Source organism: Python bivittatus, unplaced genomic scaffold (genome assembly GCF_059951505.1).
Source record: "Python bivittatus isolate LINGU-HERP-01145 unplaced genomic scaffold, Pbiv_v1 ctg000020_np1212, whole genome shotgun sequence".
NCBI lineage: Eukaryota > Metazoa > Chordata > Lepidosauria > Squamata > Pythonidae > Python > Python bivittatus.
The window spans coordinates 94344691-94358688 of NW_028277030.1; the positions used below are offsets into that span (position 1 = coordinate 94344691).

A 13998-nucleotide genomic window follows, 5' to 3' on the forward strand; every position below is an offset into this window, starting at 1 on the left:
GCTAGAGTGGAAGAACTGGCAAAAATGGCATTCTGTTCTGCCAGTGGAAATGCTGAGTTGGATCAGAAGCCTGATGAAAGTGAAAACTATCTTTCTGGTGCTGGCAGGCAAATCGTGTCTCCAAACCAGTATTAAAGATACAATACATTATGTGTCCATTGCAGGCAAAGGAATGAATATATGCTTTCCAAATAGAATAAGGATATGCAGTTTGAGGAAATAATGGGCACATTTTTGAACACATCTCTCAGAAAATGGTTTTGATTTGTCTCCTAAAAATTTGCAGGTGAAGATTTGAGTCCATAGATATAAATATCTGTCCAAGTCATCTGGGGGTCTAAATCTTTCAGTAGGCTTTGTCACCAGAGTTCAGACTTTAACTTTGGAGCATCAATTGACATTTGGAATAATAACATTACCGTTGATAAGCAGTTAGGTGCCATCAATCCAGGCTCAATCCTATGGCAATTGCATGTATAAATGCTTGCTGTTCAACCTATCTTTAATAATAGAAAGTAGGAAAATGTAACCTAACTTATCAGAAAGTATATTCTTTAATATATAAACATCAAATGGTAACTAATGTTGGTTTGATTTTGAAATTCATGTGTGTTAAATTTACCTGTGAGGCGTAATTCTTGTGTTTCATTGTTCTGTTAAAACACATGCTTGTATTCTTTCACTGTGGATTTTTGAGATGCTGTGAATTTCGCTGAAGGGTGGTTATTGCAGTCCTCTTATTAATGTTTGCTATACACCCTGTCCTTTTGAGTCTAAAGGCCCCTATTGTGTTTCATATGTACACTATTGTATATCACGTTTTCACATCTATTGCAGCCCATTCCCTCTTCAAGCTATGTTTAAAGATATTGTAGTAGGAAAGGAAGAATGACAATTTGTTTGTTGTTGATGCTATAATGCAAAACATATCTTTGTATGATCATTCCAATTTATGTACTCTGAATGTTACATATTCATTCTCTTAAGATAAAGACTAAAGGCAATTAACAAAATAAATGCACAATAGAAATTGGACAGAACAGACCATTGGAGGCAGTCTTGCAGTTTCTTCTTTCTTCAGCCAGATGGCCTGCACCTGATGCTATCTAAAATCCACTTTTCGTGAAGTAAATGTAGAACTGATGCAATCCTGGATAAGTGGCTATGCTAGCATTAGTGGCTTGAAAAATGAATAATGACCTATAAAAATAATAAAAAAGTAAATTGATTCCATTCTGGACAATGTAGAGTTTCTATAGCATGTACAGCTTGGTGAATCCCAGATAATATTTCTTAATTTAATAATTTAAGCATTAGTTTCACAATTTTCTTTTGTATTATTTGATTTTTTGCAGCCTGTCTTGGCCTTCTTTTCCTTGACTCTTATCTTCATCTGGTATCAAGTAGAAAAAACAGAGCTAAATGGCAAAGTATCCGGTGATCTGGATGACCTATGTTTTTCATATCTTTTGCAAAACACATTAATAATGCCTTATCTTAGCTGTAAAACTACCAATTTCTGTAGTTTAGATTATGCCATGAAGCAAAATTTAACTCAGTCAATCTTCTAGTTGTTTACAGGACTTAGGGCTCCTGCACGTGGATTGCTGTTGTTTGGCCCACCAGGAAATGGAAAGACCATGCTGGTAAGAGGGCTGCTTTCCTCTGTCACCTGGGCGGGGAGTCTTTTCTTTTGTCCCCCCAGAGCCCCCTCAGATCTGATTATAATTTGCTGAAAATTGGTAGTGTGTTTTTCTGTCATTTTAAGGCAGACAACAAATGTTCTACAAGAGGCTTAACATAATTTTCTTTTCTTTTTTAAAACCCTCAAAATTTCTCCCCTAAATCCAGAAAAATAAAAACAAAATCTCAGTTATGTCTGTTTGTATCCTCAACCCATTCGTTGCAGCCCTTGTGCTCCTCCCAAACTTAGGTGGTGCCCTCAGCCACAAAATGTGCTTTGGCATATTACTTATGGAAACAGTGTTTGAATATTTCATTTTACTGTATATGTTTACAAAAGGAATATTCTTTCCTACCATTTTTTAAATAGTATATTTTCATGTTGGGCCATGGGTGCTCCAGTTAGAAGTATGCTGAAAATTTCACAGTATCTTACCAGAAAAAGTAAACTCTGAACTATATTAGCAGACATTTCTGCCTTTAAAAGTATTATATACATTGCTAAATTGTTGATAGATTGAAATTTCCGTTACGTATGTAGGTATTTATTTACTGGGTACATATGTCTCTCCAGTCCAGCAGAACTCTGGCTAATAAGCATAATTATATTATGCTTACACATTGCTGAAAGCGTATTATATGCTTTGTATTACCTTGCAGCCTTAAATCAGTATTTTCTTTCACTATAGGCCAAAGCAGTGGCTGCAGAATCAAATTCAACCTTCTTTAGCATAAGTGCTGCAAGTCTGACATCAAAATATGTGAGTAACAATGTTATATTCTGGCTATGGTTAAAGAGACACCGTAGGAACTTTTGAAAAATAAATGGAGACATATTTTCACCAAATTCCAGTACATTGGAAATAATGTTTATTTGTTTCTACAACTGTTTCTGATTTTGCATCTACATCTATGTCTAATTTTGTTTTATTTCACTGGAATACTAAAAACTTCAAAGTCAAAGTCAAAGTAATCTTTATTGTCATTGTACTACTCGTACAACTCAAATTCAATTCAAAGCTGTAATATAAAGGTCTTGGAAGAAAATCTTGCAGTCTCTTCCCTTCCCCCTCTTCAGTCATCTGTGCCCCTCTGAAAAATGCTTTTATGGACTGTTGAAGTCCTCTTGGACATGGGGCTACAGAAAGAAATATTTAGGTGATTCTTTTTCTGCTATATCCGCAGAACTGCAAATGTATCCAGATATCAGGAAATGGATTTTTCAGGAAAGGGGATTAGATAAAAGAATTAGAAGGTGCTTGAAGGACATATCTGCATTGATTGACAGCAATAGATTATTGATATGTATTGTGTTAACATTTGAATTTATTTTTTTTTTTTCAAGAGAGGAGCAAGAAGGATTCTCCTGCAATATAGTCAGAGTTTTTGGAGTTTCATGAAATAATTTCCAGGCTTTTCTCTTTTTTTATTGCTATGCTTATCAATTCTGAGGTTGTGTTGATTCTTTAATGTTGTTGTATGATTTTGTACTTTTCTTTTGTTGATTAGTTTAGAATAATAAATATGCGTTAATTTTTTAAAAACCCATTTTTTTTAAAAAAAACCTTTCCATTCCACATTCTTTGGGGCAGCCTGCTGATCTTCTGGAAAGCTTTTTATTTGCATGCCTGGCTGTAAAGGGAAGTAGAGATGGAAACTTTTCTTTAATGAACTTCTTTAAATTAGTTTAATTAGGATCCCAATATTAAATTTAATGTTTAATGCAAAAAAGCAGTAAGTATAAATATAGCAGCACAAATTTAGTTGTCAGAGTCATAGAATGGATCAAGTTGGCTGTGTTTTAGTATCCACTTATAATATGCCAGTTGGAAAGCAAGTGACTCTATCAATCTGAGATATATCCCCTCTTTTTTTCCCCTCAGGTTGGTGAAGGGGAGAAACTAGTGCGTGCACTTTTTGCAGTAGCCAGAGAACTTCAACCATCTATCATATTTATTGGTAAAATTTCATGTATCTGACTAGTCAAAATGAAAGTTGAGTAACTTAAATTTAAAGCAATCCATTTTATTGGTTTGAGTTGTATTTTAGAAATATATTCTTAACCCATAGTTTTAAATTTATTTGATACTGTATATTACAAGTTCTGATAATCTGTACTGAAGAACAGGATTTATTTTTTTTTAAAGTGAAATTTTCCCAAATCAATGAGCTTGACAGGTCCTTATTATTTTCTTAACAAATGTATGGAAATGGAATCTGATTACCTTCTTTTTTTTTTTAACTTCTCAGTCTAGCCTACTATCCTAAGATTTCCTAGTGGGTCTCCTACCCAAGTACTAACCAGATCTGACCTTGCTTAGATTTTTAAGATAAGCCTTGTTTGGCTAAGTGCTGTACAGAAAATATATTAATAACCTGGAGCATGAATTTTAATTGTTGTCATTCCTAAAGATTTTAATAACTTACTTAAGAGCTCTTGAGCAACAGATGCTGTTTAGAATATAGAGTATTGCATTATATAAACTATTTTAAATTGTATTAAAATAAATACATTTAATATTGCATATTTATATTTTAGATGAAGTGGATAGTTTATTATGTGAAAGAAGAGAAGGTGAACATGATGCTAGCCGACGTTTAAAAACAGAATTCTTAATAGAGTTTGATGGTGTAAGTAATTACACAGTGTTACAGTGCTGGGCGTTAGTGGCAGCTATATAGTATTTTTAACTCTAAAGATTGAAGTTTTTTATTATTGAATTTTCTAATAATAAAGGATAGCAAAAAGAAGAGAAAGAACAGTCAAAATTTTTCTAGAAAAAGATGAACTTTTGCTGTTCTTTCCCCTTTTTTGCTAAAGTTCAAGTATTTTCCAACGTGCTTGCTGTTAAACATCAAGGCCACCAAAGCAAGTGAAGTTGTTTACATTTTTGCAATGTACAATGAAATACAATATTTATACATAAGGGCAAAGTGGTATTGTGCAAATTATATGTTCCCATTTGCAAGAGTATATTACAGTGCTACAGAGCACCGTATGTTAAAACATCTAGACACTGGAACAGTTTTTTCCCTCATGCCATTGCTCTGCTGAACACCTAATTAATGCAGCATGACATACTGATTGACATTGCATGATAAGATATGACTGCTAAGACGGGACTGATAATGCTCTGTTAAATGTGAATATATGTTGGATAATAGCTTCTCCTTTTAAAAAATGAATATATGTTAGTCAATAGCTACAGTATTATTCTTCCTCCAATTCTCTTCTGCCTGCATCGTTTTAGTATATAACGTTATTACTTTTTTTATTATTATTCTTTATTTCCTGATGCTATGCAAATACACTGAGAGTTCTTTGCACTGAAGTCAAATTCCTTGTATGTCTAATCATACTTGGCCAATAAAGTATAGTATAGTATAGTATAGTATAGTATAGTATAGTATAGTATAGTATAGTATATAGTATTCTATTCTATTCTATTCTATTCTATTCTATTCTATTCTATTCTATTCTATTCTATTCTATTCTATTCTATTCTATTCTATTCTATTGTGTGATTATTCCTTTTTTGATTCTATCTAAACTTTACTTTTTGGGTCGGAAAAGGTACAGTCTTCAGGAGAAGATCGCATTTTAGTAATGGGAGCAACTAACAGGCCACAGGAACTTGATGATGCTGTGCTCAGGTATATTAAATCATGCATGATTAATTAGCAGTATATAATGTAAATTTATTTTTGGTGCTATTCTTGAACATTGTAATTTGATACACCATGTGTAGTAACATGCTTAGAGTATATTTATTTTGGTAAAAAATGAAAAAAAATATACAGTAAATGTATCATCATCCAAGAATTGCTGAAAATATTTTCTAACTATGTTTTGATATGAATCGATAGCTTATCTTCATTTTGCTATTGAAGGCAGGTTAAATACATTAAAAATGCTATATAAACTTCCATTCACCAAAAAATGAGAGTCTTTCTAGCCAAATCCCATTCTGTTTCAAAGCATCTCAGTTCTCATTTTTTTTTCTTACATGTACATCAATTATGTCAAAATAATTGACCAAATTCTAGTCATCAAAAAAGAGAGGGAAGAATCCCAACTGCCAGGGGAAAATTTAGTTTAGGCCCTACACATTTTGGAATATTTATTGCTTTTTCAAGGGTATTGTAGAAACAGAAACAATACAAAAGACACAATAATGACTTGTAACAGATTGAAAACAATATTTCTAAAAATGGGCAATTCAGTAAAAGTTAATACCAACTTTCATTCTTGATACTTGAGTTCAAGAAACAAATCTAAGGATATTTTCTGTAAATAATTTAACTGCTTATATTTATGATTTGGGGCTATTTTAGACTTTTACTGAATTATTCTAAATATAGACAAGGAGAATTGCCAATTTTATAGAAATAGTTACATATACATTAAAAGTTATTCTGGTATCCTTTTTGGATTGTTTCTGTTTTTATAGCGCACTTGAAAAAGCAACACATTTTCAAAAATGCATTGTGCCTGAATTTAAATTTTATTAATGGCACTTGTGATTCCTCCCTCCCTCCCTTGTTCACATCACCTCTTCTTTCACTGTTAAATTCTAGTCAGTAAAGCCACTCTGAGCCATATTTTTTAAATAAATAGAATTTTAGTAAGATGTCATTTTTATACATTTTAGCAAATTAAATTGGCACATTCGTACAGAATTGGAAACTAAGTCCTACACCACAAAATAAATACATTTAAGGATGTACATTAAGCAGCTGCTCTAATGTTGAGTTGTGGCTCTTCCAGTTCTATTTATTATTTCCTATTTTCTCATCTTTCCCTTTTCTTTTTTTGTTCTCCCTGTAGCAGCCTATGTTCCACTGTAGAACTTTCTCAAGCCCAGTGTATCTTTTTTCCTCATCATCTCATCTACACTTCTAACCACTCAAAGCCAATTGGTCTGATAACAAGTAGTGTGATCTTCAAATTCTATTATTAACTGCTAGTGATAAACATAGGGCCAATTTTAAATTTTAGGGTCAAAAAAACCTTCAATTTTGCTAATTACAATCCTGGCTTGAAGCTTTTATTATATCTTGGATTTTAAGCAGAGCTTCTGTATTAATATCTCTTTTTCAGGCGATTCACCAAACGAGTATATGTATCGTTACCCAGTGAAGAGGTATGTAGATTATGGTGCCGTTTTTAAGAATGTCTCTCATCCAGTTCTTGAATGCAGATTAATGATAATAGCAAAACTGGTTTGTTCATGTTTAATTATAGGATGAATGCTTATTCTATAATAATAAGGGCTACCAGAGTTTTTGTAGTGATACTCTTTTCCTTTTCCTTTCCTTCTTTTTACCCTGTCCTTTGTCAACTGCCATATCTTGGCTCATTTCCGTACTTTCTAAATTTTCTTAGCTTTCTGCCTACTTATAAAGAAGTGACAATTTTAACCTACATTCCATCTGAAGAACAAACTACCATTACATCAGAATTACACTGAAGTACGGATGGAAGTTTAATTGTTACTACATCAATTTTGAGTATGCCTTATTTGTAAAAGGATTGCATAAACAATTCATTCTGCTTCACAGTTTGCTTATTTTTCATATATCTGGAAATCTAAGGTTTCACTTTGCATGTGAAAGAAAACATTAAAGCAACAGTCAACTAAAATTAAATGGTACATTTGCATGACGTGCCAAGCCAAATATGGCGCTCACCACGGGATATCTATTTAAACCCACAGTGTACTAGATGTTACAGCAAATTATGGTCAGCTGTGAGTTGCTCATTATCTTAATTCAGTCTGGGTCCCAGTTAGACTATCATGATTTTTCACATATTTAATGTGTTAAAATATGTGAAAAGCAATGATAGTCTGATTGGGACTGATATTGTATATTGAATAGGGGAATGCTGAGCTCTTGCAATTTGCTCTGTGTTTCTATTAAGCTGTTAGTATTTTGCTAATAGTTGCATAATGGCAAGACATAGAAGCATAAGAATACTTTTACAATTTAGCTTCACTTTTATAGAACACAGTGCAGAAAAAAAAATAGATTTCAAATCTAATCCACTCTACGTTGGCTTTGCAAAGTGAAAATCATTGTACACAATTTTCAAATGTATAGTGCTTTGCTTCATTATTTAAACAGATGTGAGATTGCAAATAGAGAATGTTATATTTTGCAGACACGACTGCTTTTACTAAAAAATCTCTTGAGCAAACAAGGAAATCCATTAACCCAAAAGGAATTGGCACAGTTAGCTAGGTGAGTAAATTCTAACTCTCTGCTGATTCTAGGTGGAGTGTGTGTAGTGCGTAGTGATATTTGCAGCTGTTGCTCATAAGAAGAAATGCTAAATATAACTGGCTCTGAGTAATGTCATAGTCACGCTTCTCTTCCTGACTTTTTATAAAGAAAAGATATCAGCACTTCATCCCTCACTAGTATACTGATATCTTAAATAAGACTACAGTTTAATATCATTAATATTAGAACATTAAATAAAGCCTTTCTGAACTGCAGACCTAATTATTTTATTCAAAACTTACAAACTCTGTTTTACTACTTTGTATTGTACTGTTTATAATAAAGAAAATGTAACATTGTAAACTTCATTAGCTTTCTGTAGAGCATATGAAATTTCTGAAATTGTGTTCTTTTCTAAAGAATGACAGATGGATACTCAGGTAGTGACTTAACAGCATTAGCAAAAGATGCAGCACTGGGCCCTATACGAGGTAAGCATGATTAGCTTTGAGTAAAATGCGTTTGTAAGATGGCTATCTTGCACGTTTGTAAAGTGCTCAGATATGCCTCTTCTATTAAGCTAAGATCCAAAGAAACTGTTTAGTTTGCTCAAGTCCTTGCTATACCTAATGGAATTTTAACAATAATTTACATAATCAGAATTAACTAGCTAACATTGGTTGTACTGTTGTAAATTAGATAGATGCATACATACTGCATATGTATTTACATACATATTTCAGATTTTTATTAGAGTCATAGTCTAGCACAGAAACAGTATATAACAAAATTTGCAACCAATCCATAAGGACAGCCTAAGCAGTAAAACATAATCACACTAAACATTATGAAACTTAATAGTAGAAACAAGATATAATTAATTATACAATGATGTAAAAGCAATAACATGAAAGTGAAGTCTAAAAAGCTGTGGTAACTAGAATGATAAAAATACAGAGTATAAAAAGATAAAGTGCTAGTTTAAGCAAATGTTGTATATCCAGCTTATTAAATCTAAATAGACAGTTGTAATATTTTCTCTTTTTGCTTTATAAAAGATAATATTAGCAATGGGTATCAGGCAATGTAGTAGAATTTGAAAACATTTAAAGAAATACTTTTTTTTTTGCTGTTGCGGGGAGGTTTAAGAATGGGCAAATTCCTTCCTCTTCAACTTGTAAAAACTCCCCAAATCTTTGAAAACCTAATGCTGCAGATTCTGTGGCAAATGCCCAAATTTTGGCAGTTCAGTTTCAGACTGTTTTTGATGGGTTTAAGGAGGCAAATAGAAATGGTTTGTATGCTTGTATTCAGCAATATTTCCCCTTAGTTTCACATAATTTAGTCCCCAGTAAGATTTTGGACAGTTGGCCTTTTCTGCTTCCTTACATCCCTTCGGTGATTGGGAAACTGCATAGTACAGTGTCACTCAAATTGAGCTTGATTCCTGATGACTTCACATCTGTGCAGTTTCGTTGGAAGCACTGCAGTGTTGCCATTGTCTTCTGAGATGTTTCACAGACTTAAAATAAAACTAATGAGAATACTTTTACATCATTTTGAAAAAATCTACTGGTAGAATTAAGCCCCATTGAGATAATTATCTTAGGTAATTATGTACAGGAATGCAGCCTTCTAGAAGCAACTGTTTATTCAAATAGGAAGCTTCAAAGTCTTGAACATTTGGTTTAAACCAGCTTTATTGCCAGAATTCAAAGAGTTGTCTTGCCTTAGATATTAAGGCTTCTGGTAGGATACTTATTGATTCTGAAACTCATTTATTTATTTTTCAGATTTATATATGCTGCCCATCTCACCATACAAGTGACTCTAGGCAGCGTATATAATTATTCATTAATTATGTTTCTTTAATTTACAGAGTTAAAACCAGAGCAGGTGAAGAACATGTCTGCTAGTGAGGTATGTGCTTTGCTAACTTAAACAATTCAGTCATTTTGTATCTTTATTGTTTTCAGAGCACACTGAAAACACAAAGTCATAAGGATTATTTAAACACGCTTGCTATAGGTTCAAAAATATATTTGAGAGCAGAACACAACTTTTAAATGTACTAAATTGTCAGATTGGTCTATATATAATACCTAAAAAGCACAATACTACTAAAAGGCAACCAAGTGTCCTGAAAATATGTCATAGAAATAACTCTAACCCTAATTTTATGTTTAAGAACACAAACAGAGCTAAAAACAACATGCAGCACTTTATAAAGAAGACTAGACATATATACAGCACTGTACACTGAAGTGTAAAAATTCCATTCCATGAGTACAAGATACATTTTTCTATTCCATTCTGCAACTTTTAGTATGCTCTGGAAAGTCTCCTTAGAGACTCTGAGAATTCTAAGTTTTCCCAGCCCAGTGTTGAACTTCTCCCTTTCCTATTATGGTACAGTGCTAGTAGATTCTCTGTAGTCTAAGTTTTCAGAGAAATGAAGAGTACAAAGATTGAAACAGGGAGCAGAGAGATCAGAGTATGCTGTTGCCTTAAATAAACCTTTGTATTTTATTTAAGTCATTTTAGTAGGCTAGTAGTGGGAAAAAATGTGAATGGTCTGAAATGATTTACTGAAATTGATTCACATACTTTAGTGCCATCTAGTGGAATTAACCTGTAATGCTTATACAAGTTGAATTTTGCTCTGCTTTTCAGTGCCAGTAGTCCCATGGTAGTAATTTTTGAAAATGATAGTTTAATAAACACATTTTAAATCCAATTAACATGTGAGGCCAAAAAACAGCTTAATTTTTTTCTTTGCTTTTAGATGAGGAACATTCGGCTGTCAGATTTCAACGAGTCTTTGAAGAAAATAAAATGCAGCCTTAGCCCTCAAACCTTAGAAGCTTACAGTCGCTGGAACAAGGCCTTTGGAGACACTACATTTTGACAGACAGCTTTATCAAAGGAGGGGAGAATGTTGTCAGCAAGGGACAGCTAATTCAAACAAGTGCTGGATGTTTACAAGACATCGCTATCTGCACTAAAAGGCAAGACTGATTTTTAAAAACAGAATAGTTGATGATGAGCTCCTTAAACTTTAATACCAGGATTTACACCCAGCACGCTATGAGAGCACAGTAAAATGGGGAAAAAAATTCTACCAAACGAATGATAGGAAAAAATGTACTTTGTATATTTTTTGTGTTTTATAAAAGTTGCTCATGATATTTACTTTTGTTTTGTTTTTCTTAATCACTAAGCCTTGTTTCTCAGTTTCTTGTGTATCGATAATGTGCCAAATTTTTAAAAAATCCATATGGATAAGGATATTATTTTGAAAGGTCCACAATTCAAAGCGACTACATAGTCTGTTCTTTCTACTTGAGGAGTCCCACAGTCAATATAGTAGTACAACCAATTGGTATAGCAAATGGCTTAAAGTTGTCAATCTTTTCCTGCAGTATTTCTCCAGTGCATTTATAAATATCCATGGTAGGATGGTTGTTTTTGTATCAGTCAAAGAAAGCGTGAAATAGTACTAATTCAAATCAATGGCAGAGTTTCTCTTCAGTGCTTGTTTTGTGTTCATGATGACCAAAAGCCAGGGAATTTTCCATTCTGGTGATTTTCTAATATATGCAAGTGATCATAGCTACAATTACTTGTTTAATTGTATTAGTCTTTTATATCTTCCATGTACTTCAGTTTATAGTTGCACAATTTTTTAAAGTTTTTATTAAATGACTTGTAAATTAATGGGCTTTTAATATTAAAAGAACAGATGTATTTACTTCTCTGTCTAATATGATTGTTGTTTACAAAATGGATAATTTATTCAGTTATATGTTTGTTTGCTATAATGGAAAGAGTATGAAGTAAAAAGACTAATTCGTTTTTTAAAATTTAGTAGTTGTGCAAAAGGATAGAAAAAGTGGGACAAAAGCATACATTTCTGTTAAAATGTTGACATTGCTTTTTGAAGGGTTACGTCTGAACTTAAAGCAGGATTTCATGAATTTTAAGTTTTATTTGACAATACATAGCAGTATTTGCAAATCAACAATAATACTCCTGATCTTAAACTAAGCTCTTCACATTTCTACAGATCCCTTCAGTTGCTATATCGTAGAAGAAACTATGCCATATGTGCAAAGGCAAATCGAAAAACATTTATATATTTTAGCTATTGCTAAACCTTTGTATGATTTGTTAAACCATCACAGCTTTATTTAAAATATAATAAAAGTATATTACATGGCTCTTATAGCTTGACTGAACAGGGCAAATCTTTTAATATCTGAAACTTCATGGTAAATGAATTGTGATTTATCTTTCTTTGAGAATTTGGAAAACTGGCTTTCATACTACTGTGGATACCCTTTAATACCCTTCTCTAAATCTTTTCCTCCAATTTTCTTTGCTTACACATAAAGTGTGTGTGTGGGTATATACGGATGCATGCCTCCAACTTCAGCAAATATTTGTAAGACATGCCTGCTATGGAGTAAATTTGGATACTGTAATCTAATCAAGGACATTGAACATTTTTATGTTTGTCCCTGATGTAGTAAAATCTTGTGGTTGCCTGAACTCTCAATAAGGAATACCAGAATTGTCATTTTAAAACTACAAACATCAGGCTTCAAAAATCTAATAATCAAAACTACTATTTGGCTTTAAGTAAAGGCTGCAGGAATCTGCCTTATTTTAACTTCAAGGGCTAATCATTCCTGAATTAGACTTACAGTCAAGGCATAATTAATTAAAACAAAGATTTTCTCAGGCAAGACTATTTTTATGCTGTTTGAATCAAGTATTACTGAGGTGATTTAGATATATAAAAACAGAATGAAAACTGCCAGGTCAATTGGCTTAATTCCTTTTTAAGCATGTGTTAGAAGTATTTCAGATGCTTACTTGAACAAATTCTACAGATCCTAGTAATCTCCTTTATATCCTTTCTAGTGTATAGTAGCTTTGATTATTCTCTGTATTACAGGTTGTTTCACAAGAATTCAAATGGTTGAATTTTAAGTTTCATGTATTCTTATTCTTAAACTTTTTTTCCTGGGGGAAAACATTTGAAATCTGTTATATGTAAATATTTAGCAAATTTCGAAATATAGTGGGAGACTACATAATGTTTGCTTTTATGCAATAAATATTACTTTAAGACAAAGATAACACCATACCATTTCATTCAAGCCATAATCCAATAATGATTGTAATCATTTCCTTATTTGGGATCTCTTTAATAGAAATTTGTGTGAGAAACATTTAATATTTGTCTCATACCATTCTAATAATTCTGTTGACCACAGTATTTTCTAGTAAAATAGTGTACTAGCCCCCCCTTTTTTTTTAATGGGCTGGCATTAATGAGAACCTGATAAAATCTCCAAATTCATTCCAAGATAGATACAGGATTTATTTGTTCATCAAGTAGTGTAAATTGTTGCCATGTCTCTGTTCAGTTATCAAGCAAACCACGATAATCTACTCCATGGCAGTTGGGTTTTTAATTGATGTTTGTTGTTTACTGTGTCATCTGGGCCCATAAGAAATGCATCTTGGATGTCCAGTGAACAGATTGTAGGCAATTTAAAATTTATCTTTTGAGATTCTTCTGAGAAATGTGTTACACTATTTATAGGAAAAAAAACAGGAAAGTGTTCTGTCTATACATGTAACTTCCTGAATGTTCTAACAGGCATTTGTTACCTTTTCTGTAAAGAATGTTCTTCTCAATTTGTTATCTCATTTAATAAAAACTTGACATGTAAATATGCTTTTAATTTTAAATCAAAGGTGCTACTAAAATTAGGATTCTTCTTGTTGAACAGATTTTCAGCTATGAAGAGACAACTTTGAATTCATTTTGAGAAAATTCTCTAGCCATTGCTATTAAGTATCAAAATATGAAATGTTATTGGGAAACCAAAATGTGTATAAGCATGAAAAATGTTCACATAGAATTAGATTGACAAACTTATTTGTTGCAGATTGTCTTAATACTCAGTTTTGTTCCATTTTGAGTTCTTGACTCATGACTTCCAAATCGGTTGCCTATTACTTTTTGCTGTTAATATTTCTCATATCATAAGATAATGACTGTTGCGGGATATTTCC

The 13998-nt window shown here is 32.4% G+C and overlaps 1 protein-coding gene across 5 annotated transcripts in view; it reads left to right on the plus strand.

Moving 5' to 3' along the window:
* Positions 1 to 13073, plus strand: part of SPAST (spastin) — a 39704-nt gene extending 26631 nt beyond the window's left edge. For 4 of the 5 annotated variants that reach the window (XM_088144315.1, XM_007435350.3, XM_007435352.3 and 1 more), the window contains 10 exons: positions 1572 to 1646; positions 2373 to 2444; positions 3567 to 3642; positions 4223 to 4314; positions 5258 to 5337; positions 6785 to 6827; positions 7847 to 7926; positions 8329 to 8399; positions 9788 to 9828; positions 10694 to 13073. In XM_088144315.1, the coding sequence (XP_088000441.1) occupies positions 1572 to 1646; positions 2373 to 2444; positions 3567 to 3642; positions 4223 to 4314; positions 5258 to 5337; positions 6785 to 6827; positions 7847 to 7926; positions 8329 to 8399; positions 9788 to 9828; positions 10694 to 10816 (753 nt within the window). In that variant the 3' untranslated portion in view covers positions 10817 to 13073. The other variant, XM_088144318.1, reaches the window with a different exon arrangement.
* The last annotated feature ends 925 nt before the right edge of the window (positions 13074 to 13998 follow it).